This window comes from Schistocerca americana, chromosome 3 (assembly GCF_021461395.2).
Source record: "Schistocerca americana isolate TAMUIC-IGC-003095 chromosome 3, iqSchAmer2.1, whole genome shotgun sequence".
Classification (NCBI taxonomy): domain Eukaryota; kingdom Metazoa; phylum Arthropoda; class Insecta; order Orthoptera; family Acrididae; genus Schistocerca; species Schistocerca americana.
In genome coordinates this window covers 871,471,747-871,499,383 of record NC_060121.1, presented here as the reverse complement: position 1 = coordinate 871,499,383, position 27,637 = coordinate 871,471,747, and the positions used below count along the sequence as shown (strand labels likewise).

The 27,637-nt window shown below is 40.0% G+C and overlaps 1 protein-coding gene across 1 annotated transcript in view; it reads right to left on the bottom strand.

The window, feature by feature from the left end:
* Positions 1-27,637, bottom strand: part of LOC124606451 (MTOR-associated protein MEAK7-like) — a 132,101-nt gene that overhangs the window by 71,035 nt on the left and 33,429 nt on the right. The window contains exon 2 of the mRNA XM_047138434.1: positions 23,852-24,061. Coding sequence (XP_046994390.1) covers positions 23,852-24,061 — 210 coding nt within the window. The remainder of the gene's footprint in view (positions 1-23,851; positions 24,062-27,637) is intronic.

Sequence of the window (27,637 nt, the reverse complement as noted above, 5' to 3'; positions counted from 1 at the left end):
AAAATTTGTAAGCAAAAACGAATATTCAATAAATTAATAACTTGTATTTCACTGACTTTCATTTCAGTATATTCACTACGGCATATGGCATGCTCGGCTAACAATCATACTGCACTGTGGAGAGACTGTTTGTGTAGTATAGTACAACAGTATCTTGCCATGCAGTGGTAACACATCCATTAATCAATTTGTCTGCATCCACTATTTGATAGTGGAATGACTGTGAAATCAAATTTTGGCTGTACTATCATGTATCTTCTCCTACATGGGCAGTGGCATGCACATAGTAGTAATTAATTTAGATTCAGTTTAGGTCAACTACTCTTGAGTATTTTATGCCAGCGACAGTTCTTCTTGGCAGCCCACCTGATCATAGATTTTAATCACTGTAATGTTGTCACAAAGTGGCTGTGTAATAATCGCAAGTACATTTAAATTCGTCTTGCTAAGTAACACGCCATTTCTGACGTAATTTATCAATAACAAGAGTGTTCAGGTTCTCCTCAAAGCAAGGCATTGCTTATTTGGTGTCGTTTTCTTCCCCTGCAGCTGACAAATGCTTAGCACATTATAGGACACAGAACTGTGGCCACAGACGATGTTAACATGGACTGTACTGAAACTCAGTTGCTGACATACAATATATGGTACAGAGAGAATACTTTCATCATTTACCCCCCATCCTACATATCTATTAAGATAAGCAACCTGCCTCCACTGTCCTCATGTAGCTAGGAATGGTTTTACAACATCCAGTGTGAGTGATTACTGACCCAGGCTATGAACCTACAGAGACATTTACCACTTTTGCACCGCATCTCAGATGTATAAACATTACAATACAGTGCCTGTCATTCGCAAAAGCTGTATGACTCGTTCATGTTAATTTTGTGGTGTCGTCACACAGATCATGCTGATACATGGATATTACGCTTTCCAGTCACATTAACGTCAGCACCAGTCAAATGCCTCATTATCCACCTTTTGCAGAGCAGACCACTGTGAGGTGTGCAGGAAGAAAGTCACTAAGTTCCTGGAAGGTACCGACAGTGATGTGAAGCCATGTCGACTCCAGTGCCATGGCCCGCTGTGCTAGGTTTCACAGTTGAGGATCCATGGCACGAACAGCCCAATCAAGGTGGTCACAGTGATTCTCTATTGGGCTTAAATCCGGGGTATTTGGTGGTCAGGGGAGTACGGTAAACCCACCCTGCTGTTCTTTTAACCATGCACATACACTGGGAGCTGTGTGACACATTCTATTGCACTTCTGGCAGATGCCAGAGGAAAAACAAACTGCATGTAGACGTTATCATGGTCCCCAAGGATAGATGCATACTTGGGTTGATGTATTGTTCCTTTCAGAACGATGAGATCACACAGGAAATCCCACAAAAACATTCTCCAATCTATAATGATCCCTTGATTGTTGCACAGTGTTTGCTCTCAGACATTTCGTATCACGTACAATAATAGGCAACTGTACAACGGAGCGTAAAACGTGATTCATCTGAAAATGTCACATGTCGCCAGTAGTGGGCGCCCAGTTGCGGTATTGGCGTGAAAATTCCAGGCTTTGTTGCCAATGAACAGCAGTCAGCGTAAGTGCATGAACCTGACGCCTGCTGAGGAGGATCCTATGCAACAGTGTTCATTGAACAGTCATTGAGGAGACGCTGTTGGTAGCCCCTTGGTTCATCTGGACGATCAGCTGCTCAACAGTTGCACCCCTATTTGCCTGTACACATCTCTGCAACCAATATTCACACCTGTCATCTATGACCCATAGTCCACCACAGTCGCTTTACTGTTGGTTTTGAATAGCGCGATTTTCCCATGTGCAGTTTGTGCTAACTTCGGTAGTATGCAAACAATTTACAAACTTTCAGAAACGTGTCCACCCGTGGCCTGACAGTCAGTGATCATGCCCTTTTGGATGTCAGATAAATCATTTTGTTTCCACATTACTTGAAACTTCCTGGCAGATTAAAACTGTATGCTGGACTCAGACTCGGACTCTGTACTTTTGCCTTTCGCACGCAAGTGCTCTGCCAACTGAGCTACCCAAGCATGACTCATAACCCCTCCTCACGACTCTACTTCCACCAGTGCTTTGTCTCCTATTTCCTAAACTCCAGGAAGTTTCATATCAGTGCACACTCTGCTGCAATGTGCAAACTTCATTCTAACACACAAATTATCTTTTATAAATACACATAGAGTATGGAAATATAAACAATATGGGAAATATGGAAAAATATGGAAAATATGTAAAATGTGGAAAATATGTAAAATATGGAAATAATATGGAAAATCCTGATGCAAAATGCAGATATACAATGTCTGTATTTACTGATGGAGAGTAATCATATGTTGAGATACCTGATGAATAAAAGATTGTTTTGAGGGTGTATACTACATGCACATTAGTTTAAATTATACTTAATACACAGGAGACAAGTACATGTTTTAGATATTCTGTACAGTTTACGTCACATTAGAGATCCTGTGGTGGAGTTAGTAATAAGTGCTGTATAACATATACACCTAAAGGATGTGGCTATATTTTGTTAAAGTAAACACCACACATTGACATTCTGTGTAGGATAGATAATATCTACATAGGTCAAGTCTTAATATGCTTACATCCTGATTATATTATCCACCTAGGATGTACAGTCATGCAACACAAGAGCGTAATGCAGGTTGCCGCTTCTCCAGACCGCCGGCAACACCACTGTGGGAGATGCAGAATATACAGTTTGACCAAGGAAACACATGGTGCCAACTTCACTGCAAGAGGCCCGAGAGGCACCGCCTTCAGTGCTGCTGTCACAGGCACCAATTCTCCTTCCACAGATCACATGTGCACCAATTCCTGTGGCAGTATTATCCCACCGAGCAGCTATAAAGGACGCCACACAGCTGACTAGAGGCATTTCGCATCATGAGTAACTCAGTACCAAATGCCACCCGCATCCTCTCACATCCTGAATCGGAGTTCCCTTCGCATTGCCAAGGAGCACAAAGATATTTGCCAGTGGGCAGAGTCGAACCCATGCCCCTTCCAATACGAATCCATTCTCTTACCACTTTTTTTATCTCATTTTGTTCGTTAATATTCGTTGTATTTGTTCGGGGCGGACGTCCCATGACGCTAGTTTAACGTCATCATTGATCCATTAACTCATTTTTTTATTACAGAGGGCAGCTAACCCTCTGACCGAACATCACTGAGCCAAACACCACTTCCTGAGCACACCCTCACAGGGACAATTGATAAGGTTCATGTGGTGATATATCCGTATCAAAATTCCTCTTATTTCCTAATCGCTCGGCCATCTGGAATTTCCACTTGGGGCACTTTCATGTCTCATCACGCCATACATGTACCATAAATTTGGACGAATTCGGCGATGACGAGTAGGCATCCTCTCCTTGGTACTAAAACGTAGAAGTGACCAACGATACCGCTGTTTGTTGGCATGGATGGTCTTTTAGGATTAAAAAAGGTGCCAGTTTATTTCTCACAGAGTTCTGTTGGTAAAACATTTAGATCTTTAACATCTGTTAAAGATGCCTTACAGAGTATCCAACGCTTTCTACTACATCATTCATAATATTGTGAAGAGTATGGTCATATCATTTCCTTGGGTTACTTCGTAAATTATCTTTACATCTGCCGATTTGGTTCCATTAAGAGCGACATGTTGAGTTTTATCTGCAAGGAAGTCTTGAATTCAGTCTCACATCTGCTCTGATACTCGATAAGCTCGTACTTTTTTCACTAAATGGCTGTGCAGTATGGTGTCAAATGCCTTGTACTTTTCTATGTGCTTGGCTAGCCTTCGAAACATACTATGGTAATCTAATAATACTATCATCGTTTGAGAGTTTTTCATTTCTGTTATACGTACTGACAAAAGTTTTGACACTACTGTATGTAAAGCTATACAACATACACTGAGATGCAAGTAAAGTGAGACATTGTACATCAACATTCTATATTGAGACAAATAATACCTAGAAAAGTGAACTCTTAATACGATGGCTGTTATCTTTGCTTTTGCTTTGAAAAAAAAAATGACTTGTAGTACACAGTTTCGATTCATCCATGAACAAGTGTGGTTTGGTAGGTAGGGATTAGCACTTCAGAGGAAATACATACTCTCCAATAAGCTAGTAGTGACTAAATGCCGAGTTGGGGTGTACTGCATGGAAAAATATCTGATTGCACTAAGACCTGTATCACAGCAACTACAATTCACTGCATACACCCATGCGTTGAAGTATAGTGATTTATGGTCACACTTAGAAAAAGCGCTATATGCAGGAAGTAATGAGAATTTGTAACAGACGCTGGGGAGCTGTAACATAATAATAACACATCGCATGAGTCTACTTTAACACAGGGATGACGAACCACTCTAAGTTATATATATCAAATTACATGTTGTATGGATCGAATGAGCTATGTAGGCACACTCTGTCAAATAAGATGAAGCAGCAATATGGAGATTGGTGACATCACATAAAGGAGTGCAGGCATGGATTAGGTAGGTGTGTATTTCTCTAAGGGGCCATCAGAACACTTCGCTGGTCAGTCAGTGATTCCTGTGCGGAAGGTTTTACAATGTGTATCACTTTACTGTGAGAGGCTGTATAGGATTTGGCTGCCAATAAGAAGACAGTTATGCCGCAAGATTGTAATAAAGTGCAGAGGATGGATGACGACTACAGGAACCTCAACACAGGTAAATGTAACTGCTACACACGAACAGGCGAAGAGATCCACTGCTGCTCTATTCTGTCATCGCTGATAACTCACTGGCAATGGTAAAATACATAGGAGTAGCCATCTGGATCGAGCTAGTGTGTAATAACCACATACGACAAATAGTTCAAAAAGCAGATGTCATGCTGATAAGCTTCGATCTATAGCTGCAGTGTTTGATTCTGCACACAGATAAACTTTAGCAAAGGAGTAGGAAGTTACAAGCACATATCCTTTATGTGACAGATGTGTAATCAAAAACCGGGATCTTCAGGTCCATAGCTGGCTATGCTGCTGTGGTCGGGGATTATTAATAAGCATGTATCAGTGTGATCTGTATGTTGATGCCGCAGAATTAATGTAGACCCGTTCAACAGCATTAATGAAATGACAGTCACTGTACTGTAATGTGGTGTGTGTTTCACCTGGCAAGTGATACAGAAGTGGAAAATGTCTCTGCAAGATCGCAGCCTCCATCAGTAATCACTCTCAATGGATGCTGTGAAAGCATTTGTAGCTGCATGAGGGCAGTGGAGGCAAGCTGCTTGTCTTTATGTATGACGGGGGTTAAATGATGGAAGTACTCTCTCTCTCTCTCTCTCTCTCTCTCTCTCTCTCTCTCTCTCTCTCTCTATCACTTATCATATGATGGCATCTGATTTTAAGTGCAATGCATGTTAGCATCGTTTGTGGTCGCAGTTATGTATCTTCTAATGTCCATTACATCCCTCAGCTATAAGGGAAAAAGATGAGACCAAACAAGGAACGCTTTAGTTTGTGGAGAACCTGGACATTCTCATTACTGACACTGGTAGCATAAGTTACACCGAAAAAGGTATGTTAAAGGTTTGGACAACATTATGGTAGTTAAAATCCGTGATCAATCAGATGCAAAGGACGACAGTAGCTACTGTGAAATACCCAAGACTAACCAACCTAGAGTCGATCTAAAATAAGTACTACTATGAGCGTATACGACACTCTAACTTAAATCGGATTTCAAAGTCATTCTACTCTCAAATGGTGCATCAGGAGAAAATGAATAATTCCTGTGAAGATACTGTTGTATTATACTACACAGTGTATCATTAACGGAGTAGCAGCAAAGCTTAACTGATCATTGCTTTGGAGAACTGCTCATCTACCTTCCCCCTATGTCGTCGCCATTGAAAAATTATATATCTGATATATCAATCATAAAAGAAATTAGGGAAGATATAGAGGCATATACAAAATCTGTTTTTCCTGGTTCAGTGTGTGAGTGGCGTAGGAAAGAAGACCAATAATACTGTAATGATACACCTCTCACTATATACTGTACAGTGGCTTATAGAGTATGTTTTTGGATACAGGCTGTTATTGATAGGATGGATGCTACAGTAGGCTGTAGTGATTTGCATAGAGTTCATGATTGGAGCTAAAATTAAATAAATATTACTGTTGACTTAAGTAGGCATTATTAATAGATGTTTCAATACATTTGATCAGATTTGATCAGCTGACGTCACGTGCTGCAGCCATCTTCCTGAGGCTTGTTATCTTAGGGAAGGGGATGGGAGGGGTAGCAGACAGTATCACCTCTCGTGATAGTGGGGGCTGTGCAGGCGACAGTGGGTGTCCAGCAGCTGGGCAAGCCCCTGCTCAATACGTTTCCAGTACCCATGCCAATACATTGTGGTCAATGGCTATGGTGCTCGCTGTGATTATTTTGTTCAGTAAAAATTATCATAATCAATCAGTCCCTTCTATCAACTACTGATATACCTGATGCTACAGCAAAACTGAATAAAAAAAACACCTGCAGCAGTTGTAAATGTGCGCTGTCAGTGCATTTTTTAGTGATGTCCGGAGTGTGTGTGTGTGTGTGTGAGAGAGAGAGAGAGAAAGAGAGAGAGTGTGTGAGAGAGAGAGAGAGAGAGAGAGAGAGAGAGAGAGAGAGTCTGATCTGTAGTGCAATTGTTAGGCATGGTTTCAACTAATACTAATCACAGTTACGAATAACTTAAATTGGACTGATCACATAAATAATGTTGTGTGGAAAGGAAAAACAAAAACTATGATTTATTGGCAGAACACTTAGAAAAAGCAACAGATCTTCTAAAGAGGCTGCTTCACTACTCTTGTCTGCCCTCTTGTGGAGTATTGCTGCGCAGTGTGGAATCCGCATCAGACAGAATTGACAGAGGACATTTCAAAAGTTTGAAGAAGGGCACTTCGATTTGTATTATCGCCAAATAGGGGAAAAATGCCATGGATATGGTACGTTAATTTGGGCTACAGATTAAAACTGAGCCGTCTTTTGCTGTGGCAGGAGCCTCTCATGAAATTTCAGTCGCCATCTTTGTCCTCAGAGAGTGAAAATATTCTGTTGGTGTCCACCTACATGGGGAGAAATGATCATCATAATAAAATAATAGAAATCAGAACTCACACAGAAAGATTTAAGTGTTCCTTTTTCCGAAGTGCCGTTCAAGAGTGGAACACTAGAGAAATACAATAAGTGATCAAAAGTATCCGGACACCTGGCTGAAAATGACTTACAAGTTCGTGGCGCCGTCCATCGGTAATGCTGGAATTCAGTATGGTGTTGGCCCACCCTTAGCCTCCATGACAGCTTTCACTCTCGCCATCGGTAATGCTGGAATTCAATACGGTGTTGGCCCACTCTTAGCCTCCATGACAGCTTTCACTCTCGGAGGCACATGTTCAATCAGGTGATGGAAGGTTTCTTGGGGAACGGCAGTCCATTCTTACAGGGATGTTATTGTCGTGCAACCACTACGCCACAAGCTGTGCGTTATGAGAAGGTGCTCGATCATGTTGAAAGACGCAATCGCCATCCCCGAACTGCTCTTCAACAATGGAAAGCAAGAAAGTGCTTAAAACATCAGTGAAGGCCTGTGCTGTGATAGTGGCGCGAAAAACAACAATGGATGCAAGCCCCCTCCATTAAAAACACGACCACACCATAACACCGCCGCCTCCTAATTTTACTGTTCGCTCTACACACGCTGGCAGATGATGTTCACCGGGTATTCACCATACCCACACCCTGCCATCGGACCGCCACATTGTGTACCGTGATTCGTCACTCCACACATCGTTTTCACTGTTCAATCGTCCAATGTTAAAGCTCCTTACACCAAGCGAGGCGTCATTTGGCATTTACCAGAATATGTGGCTTATGTGCAGCCGCTCGAACCTAAAATACAAGTTTCCTCACCTCCTACCTAACTGTCATAGTATTCCCAGTGGATTCTAATGCAGTTTGGAATTCCTGTGTGAAGGTTGGTATAGACGTCTGCCTATTACACATTACGACCCTCTTCAACTGCTGGTGGTCTCTCAGTCAACAAACGAGGTCGGCCTGTATGCTTTTGTGCTGTATGTGTCCCTTCACGTTTCCACTTCACTATCACATCGGAAACAATGGGCCTATGGATGTTTAGGAGTGTGGAAATCTCGCATACAGACGTGTTACACAAATGACACCCAATTACTTGACCAAGTTCGAAGTCTGTGCATTCCGCAGAGAGCCCCATTCTGCTGTCTCACGATGTCTAATGACTACTGAGTTCGCTGATATGGAGTACTTGGCAGTAGGTGGCAGCACAATGTACCTAATATAAAAACGTATGTTTTTGAGGGTGTCCGGATACTTTTGATCACATAGTGTAGCTTGAAGGTGGTTTAATGAACCGTCTGCCAGACACTTAACTGTGAATTATAGAGTAATCATTTAGATTAGATTGTTTATATATATATAATAATGGGCTTCCAGGGTAGTGGTGGACAATGTTACGAGTTATCTGCACAATAGAGCGCAGTGCTGCGTTGGGAGGTAGTTTGACCTGATGCAGCACAGTTTGGTGTGTCAAAGTGGACACCAAGAAGTGGTGTTTTCTTACACAAAAAGACGTTGCAAGTACTCCTATTCTGTCCCAAAAGTGGTGGCAATTGTACAAACATTGAAAAAAGTGGAATGATTATGTGGTATCTAATGGGCAGGAGTCCCTATCTGGGGAAGTTTGGCTCTGGAGAGCTTTTTCAGTTGACGCTGCATTGGGCGACTTGTGTGCTGGTGATGATGAAATGATGATGAGGACAAAACAACACGCAGCCTTCCAGCAGAGAAAATCTCCAACCCAGTCAGGAACCGAACCCAGTCACATTGCATGGCAGTCAGATGCCCTAACCACTCATCTAAGGGGGCAGAGAGCATAAACATTAAATACAGGTATCTCCTGTGCTGATTATGGTGTCTGATCTGAGATGGAGTGCCTTACATTTTTTTAAAAGTTCCTACCTCATTGCCAAAACGTGGATAGCTGGATGACCTTGAAAAGTAGCTGAAATTAGATTTGCAAAAGTTTGCCAGTCTTCATTTCTTACCTATATAATATCATAGTGTATTGACCGTTGTTTTTAACACACCTAAGCGCTTGGTTAGTACATGTCTAATCTATGCTACGTATTCATTTCCAAGGCCATAGTAAGCTGTCAGTTGTCTGAGTGTGGGATTTGAGTGTAATTTCATTAAATAATGCATTATAGTAGTTGTTAAACATTAAAAATCACGTATTTGTGATCTTGAGAAGTAGGCATTTTGTAAAATCAGTAAAATTGCAACAAGAAGCCCCAAAACTGTAGATGACAATGTAAGAAGGTAGTCATACGCTGGAGTATTTGCAGATGTTCCATTGGGCATAATTCTCTGACTAAAATTACAAAAATAAAGCCAAATTTGCATAAAAGGTTGAGGCACATATCAGTTGTACAGGCAGGCAGAATACAAGTGAGTTATCCATCTGATGGTTAGTCATGAACCTTCCACCACAGTGAGCAGAAAACAAGTGATGAGACTCACTGAGGTGGGTAAAATGCTAGGCATGCATTTCAGATAATAAATCATTATAACTATATAATAAATTGTTGCGTACATAGTTCCACGTAGTCAGCGCATACACACCTTTCCCACTAGAGCGCGCCCCGCTAAGCACAACAGCGCAGGCACAGTGCTCGTCCATCTCCACACTATGAGACGGCGCTGTCTTAGAGATGGACCAAATTCTGCTTCCGCCGATCCGCGTATTAATATGTAATGCAGCCAATGAGATCGTTGCTAACGTAGAACCTTTTCTACTCGCGGATCACACTCGCGCAGTGATACCTGAACATGTGAGGCATTATAACGAGTGTACAGACCTCCGATTAGTCAGTCTGCATTTCTCTGCATCAGTCTGTACCAGTCTGCATTAGTCTGTAGTCAAGTTTCAGTCTGCGCCTAATAAAATTATCATATTCCTGTACATAGCCATGAAGAGAAATGTATAGACACTTTGTCAAGCACCAGAGATATGTGAGAATAAGATTAACGTACCAAGACCAAAGGAACTTCAGATTGTCAATTGTAAACAGCATCCAGAACCAAGTTACGTAATGTCTATGATTTTTATCATTTTAATAATAAATTAATCAAGTTCTGTTTAACGTTGGTCACCTTCAATCTGCTACTCTACGCGTGCAAGTGACATTTCTATCGTCTGACCTAACGGCAGAAGATAAACACGGCACAATAAGACCACGAGACATATTGCTGACACTCGCCTACTTCGTTAAAGCGACAAGTCAAATAATCTGATTGTGTGTGTACCGAAGGTCTTACAGTACGCACACCACATAAATAGTGGCGATAAAGTAATATATCATGAATTACTGTAATGGGGTAATAAATTACACAAACTGACAATAAATTATCACAGGTCAATAATAAAAGTGATAAGAATGCAAGACTCGGCTGACTGGTAGAGAACAATGGACTCATTGTGTCAGGGAGAGCGTAGGGCAGATGACGTTAACACCCTACCGTAAAGGTAAATCACACAACTGCCAGGACATTGACCCTTGTCCTTGAAGATAAGGAGGTGACCTTGAGCTTAGTTGAACTTGTTTGTGCTTGGAGTCAGACTGATCCACTACATTCCACCAGTTCTGGTTCCTTAATGCTGATACTATATTCCGACTTTTTATAAGGTGAACGGATCTTCATAACCTCAATTTCATCATTCAGTATTGAGTTAATGTCTTAATGATAAGTTATTGTTTTACCTACAGTCAACACATTACCATCTGAGTATGCTGTGTGAATCAATGTTGTGCAATGCAGCCATTCGTAGACTGCACGTACTTCCATTTCAGCAATAATGAACATAGAAATCAACATCAGAATCACATGACAGATGGAAGGAGAATAAGTTCCTGCGATTACATGTTATGTGAGGGGAGAGATGACATAGAAACATCGCAAATGGCAGTCCCCTGTATTAATTATTTCGTGTAATATTACGATAGTATTTTTTGTGTGGTTTTGTAAAATTTCTTTAGCTAGTCAATAATTATTGTTGTTATCAGTGGTCCATATATTCTAACAGAGGCAGAGTGTAATTGAGGTGTGCATACGGCAAGGACAGTTGGAAATGGGTATTTTCTTAATGTTAGAATCCATTTGCTGCCTGTGGTGCGAAATTTTGTGTTGAGTGGGGAACAATAAATTACTTCAGTTGAAATCAAAACCTGGTCTATATTATTCAGTGTCACGTCCAGTGCATACTGAATGATGAGCAGTGATGTACCATCAGAAGAGGAGAAAGAGTGCTATGATATTAACCACCTACTTTACAGCATTCACAAGTATCATGAATTACAGTTCTACCCAAGCACTAACAATTATGTGACATACTGCATTATTATTAGACATGCAGCACTACAATTGAGATAATTTCTATAAAAGTACGATTAGTAATTAGATATCGTTCTAACATTCAGTCAGGTGGAAGTAGAGCAAAAAAAGTTTTCAATATTGTATTAACAATTCATTCGGTTTATACATTTTTTGTAAGTGCCAGAATTATGGGTAGCATTTCTTCAGTGACTTGCAGTTATTTGTTACACTGTGCACAATCTCATTCACCATTCACACAGGGTTCGAAGACAACATTTTAGTTTGGTTTGGAGTATTCTGTTTACAGGCAGTTCTTCAAAAATACCTATAAAATGTTTTTTATACTTATCATAAGCAAAATTCCCTTCTGTCATTCAAGTGTGATTTTTACACAAGATGGGCTATTACATTTTCTGCCTGTTACTAAACCAGTACAGGGACCAAAACAGTATTAAGACCAGGAGCAGAGGATATTCTAAAACTGTGGTATTAAGAAAACTGATGCAGTGAATCAGATAATTTTAAATATTTTGTCTCCTCAAAACTTGACTCATTCGTCGATCTGAAGACCAACATAAACCCCAATTTTCTCACTGATTCTCAGTATTTCATTTAACTGTTATTACTAAAGTATACAAATATATGCCGCATATTCCAACACTGATATTTTCCTTGCAGTGTCCTGAGTAATAATGCTACGATAATAGCAACCTTTCGTCAGTAATAATATGTATAATGGTTCTGATAGATATTATACAAACAAAATAAAACCTTTCAAGTGCTCTGAACCTATACGTTTTAGTGTTTTCGCAATTATGTCTATAAGATATAGATGAACCTCGTTTTATATCTTCCTGTTTGATCCAGATGATACTTCTCGCATAATTCTCTGAAATGGTGGCTTTCTCTTTTTTCCTTTCAGTGTAAAATGTGGAGGAATATTAAAAATGATTGCCTATGATCTGGTTTTAGTTTTCTCCCAAAACCAAAAGCCTCATGTCAAAATATTGAGCTGAGGTATGTTTATGCTTTATATGGCTGTTTGCCTTTAAAAAGATTCTTTTCAAGGCAAAAGCAACACATTAGAAAATGGTTACCATTGTTAATGATTATATAATGAGAAGTAAGGAAATGTGTATAGTCCACAGAATAGAAAGAAAGATGTACTTTTAAGGGACCTATATATAATGACTGTTATCAATTAATTCATAACATTTATGCATAAACAAATATTATGAGATAGAAGACCATTTATATATTTCTATGTGCAACCAAACACTGAATATGGTGTCACTTCACAATTAAAAATCTAGACTGAAATAAACAAAACTAATCTGCTTGCAACCAGTATCCACCCATCAACTAATCTTCTAAGTAATGATGTCATGAACTGTCTTATCTATGGTGTAACTGTAAGTTAGCAACTGTATTTTTTTCTTCATATGGAGCAATTATCTATTTCAAACTGGCCTGCAGATGTAATATATGCTTAAATAGTAACCCCTGAAAGTATTTTTATGGAGAACAAAGCAATGACCTTAAGGGAGTATATTAAAATTAAAACAGTCTTAGTCACAAAATACAGAGGAATGTTATTTTCATTTTGATCATGTTTTAAACCTACTTTTATTAACACTAGTTATTATATTTCTCTTTAAATCTATACCGTACTTACATTTCAGTGCATTTGGTCTGAAAGTGGTCGCTACATGATCAAAATCGGTTGCCATTTTTCAATAACTGTTCTATTGTGAGTAAGACTGTTTTAATTTCAGTTTTAAAATCTGCTTAAATATTTAATATAAATAGATATAGACTTATAATTATTGGACTGTTATTAAAGGTATATCCATTGCTATAACATACATATCAGGTCTCAACATGCGAAACTAATGATAGTATGTAATCCTACCATGACAGTATGAAGGAAGGAAAATTTGAAATGAAAAATTCATCACCTTAAAACATTGCCACCATTGGCTGGAAACGAGTGACTTTACGCCCTTTAGCTAGCCATGGGGCTGATCACACAAAATTTTATAGTAGTTATACTTCGTACTTCTAGTTATTTGACCTACTGTGTAATGGATCGTTAACCATAGCTGTTACTAATTTCTACTAAACCTGCTCCTCAAAAATTTTCTGAATTCATCTGTTCCAGAGTAATATTTTTCATAAATGTGGAAAATGACAAGATTCACAGTTGGATATTGGGAAACAAGAGTGGACATAACCAGAGAGCTTCGAAATGTTGTACCATAGAAAAATGTGTACAATGAAATGGATACAAAAGGACCACATTGACAAGATGCTCAGTAAACTTGAGGAAGAAAGACTAATGTTTGCTATGCTCGTATATCATGTTAAGACATAATTGAAGAAAAAGTGGAGGGGATGTCAGGTACAAGAAGAATTGGAAACTAGTTACTGGAGAATTTGAGAAGAGTGGTGTAATGTGATTAAGGTGGGAGGAGAAGATAAGGTGTAATGCCATTGAGAAATATTTTTTTACATTTATTGAAGCTTTCTATTTCCCAATTCCCTACCTGCCATATAAACATATCTTTCTGTTTAAATAACATGATATAATGGTCATTATTGTTATTATTATTATTTATTATTATTGTTATTACTATTACTACTATGCAGCAGATAATAATAATTGGTATTGTTACTATTTGCCACAAAAGTGGTATTGTAGTACAGATGAGTGTTTCCTATATAAGTATCTAGTGCAAACCTTATAATTATACAGACAAAATATTAACAAAAAGTCTTAAGTATAAATATTGAATGAGTATTTTATTAAATGAAAAGTATTTCATGCTAGTACTGTTAAGACCACCAGTCTTTGTGGTTGCACATTGTATGGATACAACATTTTACACAGATGTATGACTAATGTTTCATGTTATTCAGAAAAAAATTGTTTGTGATATGTCCCTGTAAAAAATAACTTGAAAAAGAGACAGGGGTTTAAATCTATTTAATTATTCATATATACAAAGAATTAAAGAATTAAACACATCATAAAATTAACTTCAAATGCAGTCTGAAATCATATCTGCTTGATAACCCATTCTACTCACCAGAAGATTTTCTGAATGTGTAACAATATAATGTGCACACGTGTGTGTGTGGGGGGGGGGGGGGGGGAGGGAGAGAGAGAGAGAGAGAGAGAGAGAGAGAGAGAGAGAGAGGAAGAGAGAGAGAAACAGAAATTATATTAGTTATGTGTAAAGCACTGTGTGTAAAGAAAGGTACCTCAAAGCAATAATATGAACGACTAAAAGGATCAATAAACACAGAATAAAAGGCAATATAATACAATAACAATAAAAGATCGAAACGCTAAGAAAAATGAAAAATTATTTTAAGTAAATAGGTATTACACTTACAACTCGAGCAGTGTATAAATAACCATTCTCCAATTTTTAGATTAATTCTAAAATTAAACTCTACTATCTTCTAGTTCTCCACCAGCCTTGGTAAAACTCGAGTCATAGGAACCACAATGTTGTGAAGGTGTTTGGCAACATCGCTGACTTTGAAGCCATTGTGGTAGTACCATCTTAGCCCATAGAGGGCACACAGAGTATACATCGTCTGTACAGTTATTTTAAAGGTTTTAATTGATATATCATACAATATTTAAGTAGTTCCATGGTTGTAAAGAGACATTTTATACATAACTATTTTTATGTTTTTATTGTACTTTGTTTTTTACGTTTTGACGACTATGTGAACCTGTTTTACACTGATTGGTTGACATGTGGTAGAGGGAGAAGAGGCAGGCGGAGCATCTTCGTATTTAAGTGTATGCCCATCACTTGCTGGCACCAATTGACATCACAGCAGCTGAGAAGAATGCTCCATCTACCATCTTTGAAGGATGTCATAGTTATAACAAGTGTTATTGTATTTTATCCTTATAAGCATTTTGTCATATTTTATTGTCAATCTAGTAAGATTTCTATTACTTTCTAAATTAAATTACGGGTATGAGGGGGTCATGTTGTATGACCGAAACCAGTCACCTATGTTCTTGTAGCATACGTGGTGCGATCAAGTCTGAATTTTAAAAAGAAAAATTTTTTAAATTTTTTTGATCACTGTTCCAAAAATGGTTATTAAAATACAGACTTGTTTACGCACTTAAGCAATTCTGTGGTATGCTTCTCCCAACTGAATTTACTATCGAGTTGTAATCCCAGAAATTTAACACTGTCATCCTCTTCGATCTGCATGTCTTCATATGTTATACTCATGCTGGAAGGAAATCTCTTACAGGTTCTGAACTGCATATAGTGGGTCTTCTCAAAGTTTAATGACAGTGAATTAGATTTAAACCACTTATTAATGACAGTGAAAATGTGATTAGCAGCTATTTCTAAATCTGTACTTGAGTTGCTACTTATTGCAATGTTTGTATCATCTGCAAACAAAACAAACTTAGCATCTGGCAATGTATCAGATGAGAGGTCATTAATGTACACAAGTAAAAGCACTGGACTCAAGCTGGAACCTTGAGGAACACAACATGTAATTAATTCCCAGTCAGATGAAGACTGACAGTTTACTGCACAGTTATTTCAAAACGACACCCTTTGTTTCCTGTTACATAGATAAGACTCAAACCATTTTGCAGCATTGTCAGTGACACCATAATATTCTAATTTACTTAAGAGAATGCTGTGGTACACAGAGTCAAAGGCTTTTGAAAGGTCACAGAAAATCCCAGTAGCCTCTAATTTATTATCTAATGGTAATAAATTTATGTTCTCATTGTAAGTGTAAATAGCTTTCACTATATAAGAGCCATTAAGAAATCCAAACGGTGACTTGGACAATATATTATTTGCAGTCAGATGCTTAAGGAGACACTTAAACACAACCTTTTCAAATATTTTTGAGAAAGCGAGCAAAAGTGAAATTGAGTGGTAGTTTGATGGTATCTCTTTATCCCCCTTCTTGTAAAGAAGCTTAACTTCAGCATATTTTAGCCAGTCTGGAAATGTTCCACTGCTAACAGATTGATTATGCAAATAACTTAAGATAGAACTTAACTCACATGAGCACTCTTTGATTAACTTCGTTAATATATTATCATACCCATTGGAATATTTATGTTTTAAGGATTTTATGATGGATGCTACTTCTTTGGGAGAGGCAACTGTCATTTCCATTTTACTGAAGTTATTTTTAAGGACTGGTCTCAGATAGTCCATTGCACTACTCACTGAACCTGATACCCCAACCTATCAGTAAGAGAAAGGAAGTTGGTGTTTAAGAGGTTTGCAACACTACATGTACTTGTTACCAAAGTCTCATTTATTATTAGAGCTATCTGTTCCTCTTCCTATTTGGCCCCGCCTGTCTCTGTCTTCACAATCTCCCATGCAGTTTTTATTTTGTTACCTGCTATAATTATCTTTTTCTCATAATAAAGCTGCTTCGATTTCTAGATTACTTGCTTCAATATTTTGCAGTATTCTTTCTAATACATTATAGTTCTAACATCAGAGCTGTTCCTAGATAGTACATACAGTCTCCTTTTTGTCCTACATGATATCTTTATTATTTGTGTAATCCACAGTTTATTTTTTGACTTCTGTGTGATTCAAGTTACCTTTTCAAAGTGGTGGCAACTTTATTAATGAATGCTTTGTATTTCCCATTTCAGTCAGAAGTACTGTAGACATCTATCCAGTTCATATCTTTGAGCAATTTCCTGAATTTCTCAATTTTTGACTTATTTATTACCCTCCTTTTTTCAGATTTAATAGATTTTTTATCCTGACAAGTTTCAACATTTAACACAAGATGCTGCATGTCATGATCAGATAGTCCATTTACTAATGCTTTTGTGATATGACTTTTTTCCCTAGATTTGTCTACAAAGATATTATCAATAGCACTCTCAGAGCATTTACATGTCCTAGCAGCAAAGTTCACAGTAGGAACTAAATTGAATGACAGTGTTACAGACTGCAATAATTGCTCACTGGCAGAGCTTTTCTATAAGTAAACATTAAAATCCCCAGCAACCACTATTTCCTTTTTTTTTTTTTTTTACAATGAGGTAGGACATCAGAGCTTCCAGATTTTTTATGAAGAGGTTAAAATATCCTGAAGGTGATCTGTATATACCTACTGTTATAAAGGCTTATTATGAGAGTTATTATGAAATACTACTTCTGTTGCACAAGCTTCTAAGTGCAACTCAGAGCAAAATTTACTGGTATCAGTATTCTTGTAATCATAACAGTTTCTGACCAATATGGCAACTCCACCTTTCTCCATATTTTCTCTACAGAAAATAAGCTAATTTGAATCCTGTAACATTTAACATATCTATACCAGTGGTTTAAGAAGCATCCACCATTCGAGCACCAATAACTTATCCACGTTCGAAGTCACTTAAAACACCGATATAATGCACTCACAACTACACGGGATCCTATTGTGACTTCAGCTGACTGTTGCAAAATATTCAGGACATTACACAGGTGTCGTCTGCGGTTAAATACAACAGCGCAAACAGTAGGATTGGGTATTATCTGCATTTATGTTCAAGCATACAATTCTCGCAGCATTTCCACCTTTTTGCCCTACCCCTGTATGTTTTCAATTTTATTTTGTAAAAATAAGTGCTTCACGCTTCCGTTATTGACATCTGCTTGTGTTCTGAACCTTACCAATTTCCTGTGGGATAGCGTTGTTGCTCCTACAATCACTGTTTAGAGCTCATTGTAACACAGAATGGGCAGTGCACAGATGTACTCACATCCCCGTCTGTCTCACTGTCTTTTATCGTTTTATTTTTTGACAACAGAGTGTGTACGGCCCGTATTCCATTAAGAATTTTTGTTTACTTTTGTTTGTAAGAGTGTTTGGACCCAGAAAATGACGACAGTCTCGTTTATAGGATTTTTGTATTTTTTCTTTAAAATTTATCTATTTAGTATTGTGCGTAATGTTATGTACTATGCTACTAGCCATTAAAATTGCTACACCACGATGATGACGTGCTACAAACGCGAAATTTAACCGACAGGAAGAAGATGCTGTGATATGCAAATGATTAGCTTTCCAGGGCATTCATACAATGCTGGCACCGGTGGCGACACCTACAACATGCTGACATGAGAAAAGATTCCAGCCGATTTCTCATACACAAACAGCAGTTGACTGGCGTTGCCTGGTGAAACGTTGTTGTGATGCCTCGTGTAAGAAGGAGAAATGCGTACCATCACGTTTCCGACTTTGATAAAGGTCGGATTGTAGCCTATCGCGATTGTGGTTTCTCGTTTCGCGACATTGCTGCTCGCGTTGGTCGAGATCCAATGACTGTTAGCAGAATATGGAATCGGTGGGTTCAGGATGGTAATGCGGAACGCCGTGCTGGATCCCAATGACCTAGTATCACTAGCAGTCGAGATGACAGGCATCTTATCTGCATGGCTGTAACGGATCGTGCAGCTGCGGCTCGATCCCTGAGTTAACAGAAGGGGACGTTTGCAAGACAACAAGCATCTGCACGAACAGTTCGACGACGTTTGCAGCAGGATGGACTATCAGCTCGGAGACCATGGCTGCGGTTACCCTTGACGCTGCATCACAGACAGGAGCACCTGCGATGGTGTACTCAACGACGAACCTGGGTGCACGAATGGCAAAACGTCACTTTTTCGGATGAATCCAGGTTCTGTTTACAGCATCATAATGTCCACATCCGTGTTTGTCGACATCGCTGTGAACGCACATTGGAAGCGTGTATTCGTCATCGCCATACTAGCGTATCACCCGGCGTGATGGTATGGGGTGCCATTGGTTACACTTCTCGGTCACCTCTTGTTCGCATTGACGGCACTTTGAACAGTGGGCATTACATTTCAGATGTGTTACGAACCGTGGCTCTACCCTTCAAAAATGGTTCAAATGGCTCTGAGCACTATGGGACTTAACATCTGAGGTCATCAGTCCCCTAGAACTTAGATGTACTTAAACCTAACTAACCTAAGGACATCACACACATCCATGCCCGAGGCAGGATTCGAACCTGCGACCGTAGCGGTCGCGCGGTTCCAGACTGAAGCGCCTAGAACCGCTCGGCCACACCAGCCGGCGGCTCTACCCTTCATTCGATCCCTGTGAAACCCTACATTTCAGCAGGATAATGCACGACCGCATGTTGGAGGTCCTATACAGGCCTTTCTGGATACAGAAAATGTTCTACTGCTGCCCTGGCCAGCACATTCTCCAGATGTGTCACCAATTGAAAACGTCTGGTCAATGGTGGCAGAGCAACTGCTTCGTCACAATACGTCAGTCACTACTCTTGATGAACTGTTGTATCGTGTTGAAGCTGCATGAGCAGCTGTACCTGTACACGCCATCCATGCTCTGTTTGACTCAATGCCCAGGCGTGTCAAGGCCATTATTACGGCCAGAGGTGGTTGTTCTGGGTACTGACTTCTCAGGATCCATGCACCGAAATTGCATGAAAATGTAATCACATTTCAGTTCTAGTATAATATAGTTGTCCAACGAATACCCGTTTATCATCTGCATTTCTTCTTGCTGTAGCAATTTTAATTGCCACTAGTGTATTAACTAATTTTGTAAAAATATTCTGATACAGGCTTGTCACACTATGTTCTCTGGAAAATTTGTCATTCAGACTTTTCAGTACTTCCACAGATAATCTGTGGAACATTCTCTTATCATTGCAAACACTGCACCTGAGGCAATTTTTTTTCTTTTTGACAGCAACCCTCAATAATGATGTCCATTTGTATTGTTGCTTTGTGAATTTTATTACTGGTTAAATGTAAAAATGACGGTATTCAGTAATATTTTTTTAAAAGAAGATTCCGTAAATAAACGAATAATGACAGTTTTTTGTGATAAGGCGGGTAGTTGTACTAGCTGTATCGACGTTGGGAGTTAGACGACATCTAGTCCGAAGTCCAGTCTACAGATGCTTCATGTATCTGACTACCAAAATGCTGGTCCAAATCAAATACTTCTCATTTTCATTCTGTATATGACCATGACGACATTTCTTCAGTAACTCAATACTAGGCGCATCTATGATACTTTGGTTCATAATGTCAGTAACAGCATTCGGTAGACTGCTTATGTATGTAAACACGTTCTGATGTTTGGTAGCTATTGTATTTGCTCCAAGTGTCTGGTTGCCTCAGAAATAATCAATGAAGAAGGTTCAATATCTGTAGACAGAGTATACTGCATTCTAAACTTTGGTCTATACGAAGATACTGCCACATACAACAAAGCAAATATTAGTAATGTCATGTGCTCCGGTAACGCTATGTAATCTGTAGACAATGAGAGGAAGAGGAATGCTGAGAATTTGGAGAAGAAATTTAGACTGAAAAGAGAACAGATGTAGAGGAGTCTGTTGACTTTCAAAAACGTTTTCTGTGGTTGAGGATTTAATAAAAGGTTGTTGAAAATTCAGTCACAGTTTCGCACAGGTGTGCTTTTTTGACATAAGGAATCTTGTCAAGTGGGCAGTTAGATATAAAGATGTAATTGTCTTCGTATTTGTATAGCACATCAGTTTACTTATTACACTTTTCATATAGTACTGACCGAATTGGATGAAAAAATTGTTTTAATTTTTCCCACTATGAGACAGACTTCAGGAAGAATGTAATAACTACAGTTCCAAATAAAGAAGGTGCTGGCAGATGCGAATATTACCAAACTATCAGTTTCATAGTTATGGTTGCAAAATACTGACTAGAATTATTAACAGAAAACTGGAAAAACTGGTAGAAACCGACCTCGGGGAAGATCAGTTTCAGTTCCAGAGAGAACGGTCGGACTCGCGAAGCAATACTAACCTTACGACTTATCTTACAAGATGGTTAAGGAAAGGCAAACCTACGTTCGGAGATTTGGAGAAAGCTTTTGACAATGTTAACTGGAATACATTCTTTAAATTTCTGAAGGTAACAGGGGCGAAAGACAGGAAGCGAAAGTTTGTTTACAAATTGTGCAGAAACCAGACGGCAGTTGGAAGGGTCGGAACGAGAAGCAGTGCTTCAGAAGGGAATGAGACGTGATTGTAATCATAATTGATGTCATTCAGTCGGTATACCGAGCAAGCAGTCAAGGAATCCAAAGAAAAATTGGAAAAAGCATTAAAGTAGAGTGATAAGAAATAAAAACTTTGAGATTTGCAGATGCAAATGTAATTCCGTCAGCGGTAGCAAAGGTCTTGGGAGAGCAGTTGAACGGAATGGACAGTGTCTTGAAAATATGGTGTAAGATGAACATAAACAAAAGCAAAACGAGGATAATGGAATGTAGTCGAAGTAAATCAGGTGATGCTGAGGGAATTTTATTACAAAGTGGGACACGAACAGAGGTCGATGTATTTTGCTATTTGGGAAGGAAAATACCTGACGAGGCCATTGCAAAGAGATATAAAATACAGACTGGCAATAGCAAGGAAAGGGTTTCTGAAGAAAACGCCTATGATCGAAAATAAATTTAAATCTTATAAATTGTTTTCTGAACTATTTGACTGGAGTGTAGATTTGTACAGAAGTGAAACGAGGAGGAAAAGTAGTTCAGACAAGAAAACAGATGCTACTGAATGAGGTGCTACAGAAGAATGCTGAAGAATAGATTGGTAGATCGGATAACTAATGTGGATATACTGAATCGAATTGGGTAGGAAAAGAATTCATGGCATAACTTGACTAAGAGGATGGATCGGTTTATAGGACACATTCTGTGACGTCAAGGAATCGTTAATTTAATATTGGAGGGAAGCGTGTGGAATACAAATTGAAAAGGGACACCATAAGACGAGTACAGTAAGCAGGTTCAACTGGATGTGGGTTGCAGCTGTTTTTCGGAGACGATGAGGCTTGCACAGGACAGAGTAGCGTGTAGGGCTGCATCAGACCAGTATTGGGAGTAAAGATCACAACAACAACGACGCAATTATCATCTGAAGAATAGTTATCAATGCACTAAAATCTCTTCCATAAAAAATATCAAAGATACACGCCATGCTACTCTAAGAAATTATACACTGAATCGCCAAAGAAACTGGTATAGGCACACGTATTCAAATACAGAGACATGCACACAGGCAGAATACGGCGCTGCGGTCTGCAACGCGTATATAAGACATCAAGTGTCTGGCGCAGTTGTTAGATCGGTTACTGCTGCTGCAATGGCAGGTTATCAAGATTTAAGTCAGTTTGATCGTGGTGTTATAGTCGGCGCACGAGAGACGGTACACGGCATCTCCGAGGTAGCGATGAAGTGGGGATTTTCCCGTACGACCATTTCACGAGTGTATCATGAATATCAGGAATCCGTCAAAACATCAAATCTCCGACAGCGCTGCGGCCGGAAAAAATCCTGCAAGAATGGGACCAATGACGACTGAAGAGAATCGTTCAACGTGACAGAAGGGCGACTCTTCGGCAATTTGCTGCAGATTACAATACTGGGCCATCAATAAGTGTCAGCGAGCGAACCATTCAACGGAACGTCATCGATATGGGCTTTCGGAGCTAAAGGCCCACTCGTGTACCCTTGATGACTGTATAACATATAGCTTTACACCTCACCTGGGCCCGTTAGCAGCGATATTGGACTGTTGATGACTGGAAACATGTTGCATGGTCGGACGAGTCTCGTTTCAGATTGTGACGAGCTGTTGGACGTATAATGGTATGGAGACGACCTTATGGATCCATGGACCCTGCAGGTCAGCAGCGAACCGTTCAAGCTGTTGGAGGCTCTGTGATGGTGTGGAGCGTGTGAAGTTGGAGTGATACGGGACCCCTGATACGTCTAGATACGACTCTGATAGACGACACGTACGTAAGCATCCTGTCTGATCACTTGCATCTACTCATGTCCATTGTGCGTTCCGACGGACTTGACCAATTCCAGCGGTACAATGCGACATCTCACACGTCCACAATTGCTACAGAGAGGCTCCAGGAACACTCTTCTGAATTTAAACACTTCTGCTGGCTACCAAACTCCACAGACATGAACATTATTGAGCATATCTGGGATGCCTTGCAACGTGCTGTTCAGAAGAGATTTCCACACCCTTGTACTCTTCCGGATTTATGGACAGCCCTGCAGGATTCATGGTGTCAGTTCCCTGGAGCACTACTTCAGACATTAGTGGAGTCCACGCCACGTCGTGTTGCAGCACTTCTGCGTGCTCGCGGGGGCCCCAAACGATATTAGGCAGCTATACCAGTTTCTTTGGCTCTTCAGTGTATTTATAGTGCGTGTTGTACAAGAGAAAACGTAACATGGCAGGGGCAGGCGGCATGGTGTACCTGGAAGCAGAGGGACTCTGCGAGCATCTGCATGGCGTTGTCGTGCTGGGGGCAGTGCACGTTGCGCCACGAGGTGGGCCTGACGCCTTCGCCGTGCATCTCGTGCTTCAGGTAGGACCGCACCACGCTCACCACGAACAGGTAGATGTCGGACGGCGCGAACTTGGGATCCGGGTCCCACGGAGCCAGCACTTTCCGGAAGATCTCTGCCTGGTAGAAGTGGCACACAATAAACGATCCATTTTTGAGAGATGTGTTCTTATATAGACAAAATAACACACAACAGGATATTGTCAGCTCTCTTGAGACACTCTTTAGCTGTTACTGATGCCTGAATGTGTCCAAGATGCACGTTGTCGCCAAATGAATACAGTAAAACAAAGCTCAATCCAATAATAATGAACATGAAACTTTTTTTCGCCAAAGGAATTACAAAGAGTGCATCTACATCTACAGGGATACTTTGCAAATCATACTTACGTGCCTGACAGATGGTTCATCGAACCACCTTCATAACAACACTCTATTATCCCACTCTCCAACAGTGCGCGGTAAAAACGAACACCTATATCTATCCGTGAGGGCTCTGATTTCCCTTATTTTGATGATCGTTTCTACCTATGTAGGTCGCCGCCAACAAAACATTTTCACATTTGGAAGAGAAAGTTGGTGACTGAAATTTCGTGAGAATATCCCGGCGCAACGAGAAACGCCTTTGTTCTAATGACGTCCACCCCATATTCTCCAGCATGTCCGTTAACACTTTCTCCCCTATTTATTGATAATACAGAACGTGCTGCTCTTCTTTGGTCTTTACCGATGAGCTCCTTTAACCCTTAACTGATAAGGATCCCACACCATGCAGTAGTACTCCAAAAGAGCACGGAAAAGCGTGGCGTTGGCAGTCTCTTTACTAGATCTGTTGCACTTCTAAGTGTTCTGCCAATAAAACGCAGTCTTTGATTAGCCTTCCCTACAACATTTTCTATATGTTTTTTCCAAATTAAGTTGTTCGTAATTGTAATTCCTTCCTAGGTATTTAGTTGAATTTATGGCCTATAGATTTGACTGATTTACCGTGTAACCGAAGTTTAACGGATTCATTTCAGCACTTATATGGATGGCCTCATATTTTTAATTTTCTCACCATACAGATAACTTTTCTAAATCGTTTTGCAATTTTTTTTGATCTTTTGATGACCTTACTACACGATAAACGACAGCATCATCTGCAAACAGCCTAAGAAGACTGCTCAGGTTGTCTCTCAGATCGTTTATATGGATAAGTAACAGCAATGGGCCTATAACAATACCTTGGGGGACGCCATGAAACACTTCTGTTTTACTCGATGACTTTCTGTTTCTCTGACAGGAAATCACGAATCCGGTTATATAACCGAAGTGATATTCGGCAAGTACGCAATTTCACTACAAGCCGCTTGCGAGGCACAGAGTCAAAATCCTTCAAGAAATCTAGAAATACGGAATCAATCTGAAATCCCTAATCGATTGCATTCAACGCTTCCTGGCGTAAAGAGCTAGCTGTGTTTCACAAGAACGATGTTTTCTAAATATGTGTTGACTGTGTGTCAGGAGTAGACTGTTCCCTTCGATGTAACTTATAACGCTCGAACTCAATGTTCCAACTTCCTGAAACATATCGACGTTCTTGATATGGGCCTATAATTTAGTGGACTTCTCCTAACGCCTTTCTTGAATATTCGTGTGACCTGTGCAACTTTCCAGTCTTTGGATATGGATCTTTCGTCGAGCGAACGGTGGTATATGATTGTTAAGTATGGACACATTCTGAAAGGAACGTGATTAGTATACAGCCTGGACCAGAAGACTCATTTTTTAAGTGATTTAAGTTGCTTCACTACTCCGAGGATATCTACTTCTAAGTTACTCATGTTGGCAGCTATTCTTGATTCAAATTCTGGAATATTTACTTCGTCTTCTTTGCTGAAAGATTTTCGGAAGGCTGTGTTTAGTAACTCTGCTTTGGGAGCACTTTCGTCGATAATATTCCCATTGCTATCGCGCATAGAAGGCATCGTTTGTGTCTTACCCCTAGCATACTTTACATACGACCAGAATCTCTTTGAATTTTCTGCCAGGTTTTGAGGCAAAGTTTCGTTTTGAAAACTGCTATAGGCATCTCGCAATGAAGTCCGTGTTAAATTCTGAGCTTCTGTAAAAGATCGCCAATCTTGGGGATTTTGCGTTCGTTTAAATTTGGCATACTTTTCTCATTGTTTCTGCAACAGTGTTCTGACGACATGTCGTTTGTTAATTCATCTGGTACAAATCTCTCAGTTGCTGTCGATACTACTTCTATGCATTCAAGCCAAATCTGGTCTACATTTACATTGTTAATTTGGAAGGAGTAGAGATTGTCTCGCGTCAAGCGAATTTTTATCTGCTTTGTTGAATAGATGTATTTTTCGTTATGGCATTCTGTCTCGCTACGACAGCCCTGAGTTCTCTAATACCTGTATAAGTTTTGATGCTCTTGTTACCTCAGGATTATTTGTTGCTACGAGGTCAAGTGAGTTAACAACTGTTTACTTTTCGTATGGGCTCACAAATTAATTGCTCGAAACAATTTTCAGAGAACGGTTTTAGCTCCATTTCAGATGATGTTTTATCTCCTTATTTAAAGCTGTAATTTTGCCAACATATCGAGGGTAAATTGAAGTCATTACCAACTACAGATGCATGAGTCGGGCACATTTTTGAAATCAGACTCACGTTCTCTTCGAACTTTTCAGCAACTGAATCATCTGATTTGGGAGGTCGGTAAAATGACCCAATTATTATTTTAGTCCGGTTGCCAAGAATGACCTCTACCCATGCTAACTCACAGGGACTACTTCAACTTCGCTACAAGATAAACTACTTCAAACAGCAACAAACACATCACTGCCAACTGTATTTAGCTTTTCTTTCTTTCTTTGGGCCTCGTCCCGCGTCACGCGGGGTCGGCCGTGTTATGACGGATTTGGCAGTGTTAGTGGCACAGGGTGGCCGGATGCCCTTCCTGCTGCCACCCTCGGGACGTAAGTAGTATACCCCAGCTGTTTGCGTCTAGTGTAAGCCACGAAATAGTGCGAACGTCTGCAAATTTCTGTCAGTCGTGTAACGGAGGCGGAACGTAGGGACCGGCCCAGTATTTACCTAGCGAAATGTGGAAAACCGTCTAAAAACCACATCCAGGCCCTCGTCATTAATCCACCGGACGGATTCGATCTGGAGCCGATGCGCCTACCCGAGTCCAGGAAGCAGCGCATTAGCTCTCTCGGCTACCCTGGCAGATCAACTGTATTTAGCCAATCCTCTCTAAACACAGCTCCTTCGCAAAAATTTCGGCTGAACATATCTTCGTCTTTAGCCAGCTTTCAGTATCTACGATACTGGCCATTAAAATTGCTACACCACAAAGATGACGTGTTACAGACGCGAAATTTAACCGACAGGAAGAAGATGCTGTGATATGCAAATGATTAGCTTTTCAGAGCATTCACACAAGGTTGGCGCTGGTGGCGACACCTACAACGGGCTGACAAGAGGAAAGTTTCCAACCGATTTCCCAAACACAAACAGCAGTGGACCGGCGTTGTCTGGTGACAAGTTGTTGTGATACCTCGTGTAAGGAGGAGAAATGCGTACCATCACGTTTCCGACTTTCATAAAGGTCGGACTGTAGCCTATCGCGATTGCGGTTTATCGTATCGCGACATCGCTGCTCGCGTTGGTCGAGATCCAATGAATGTTAGCAGAATA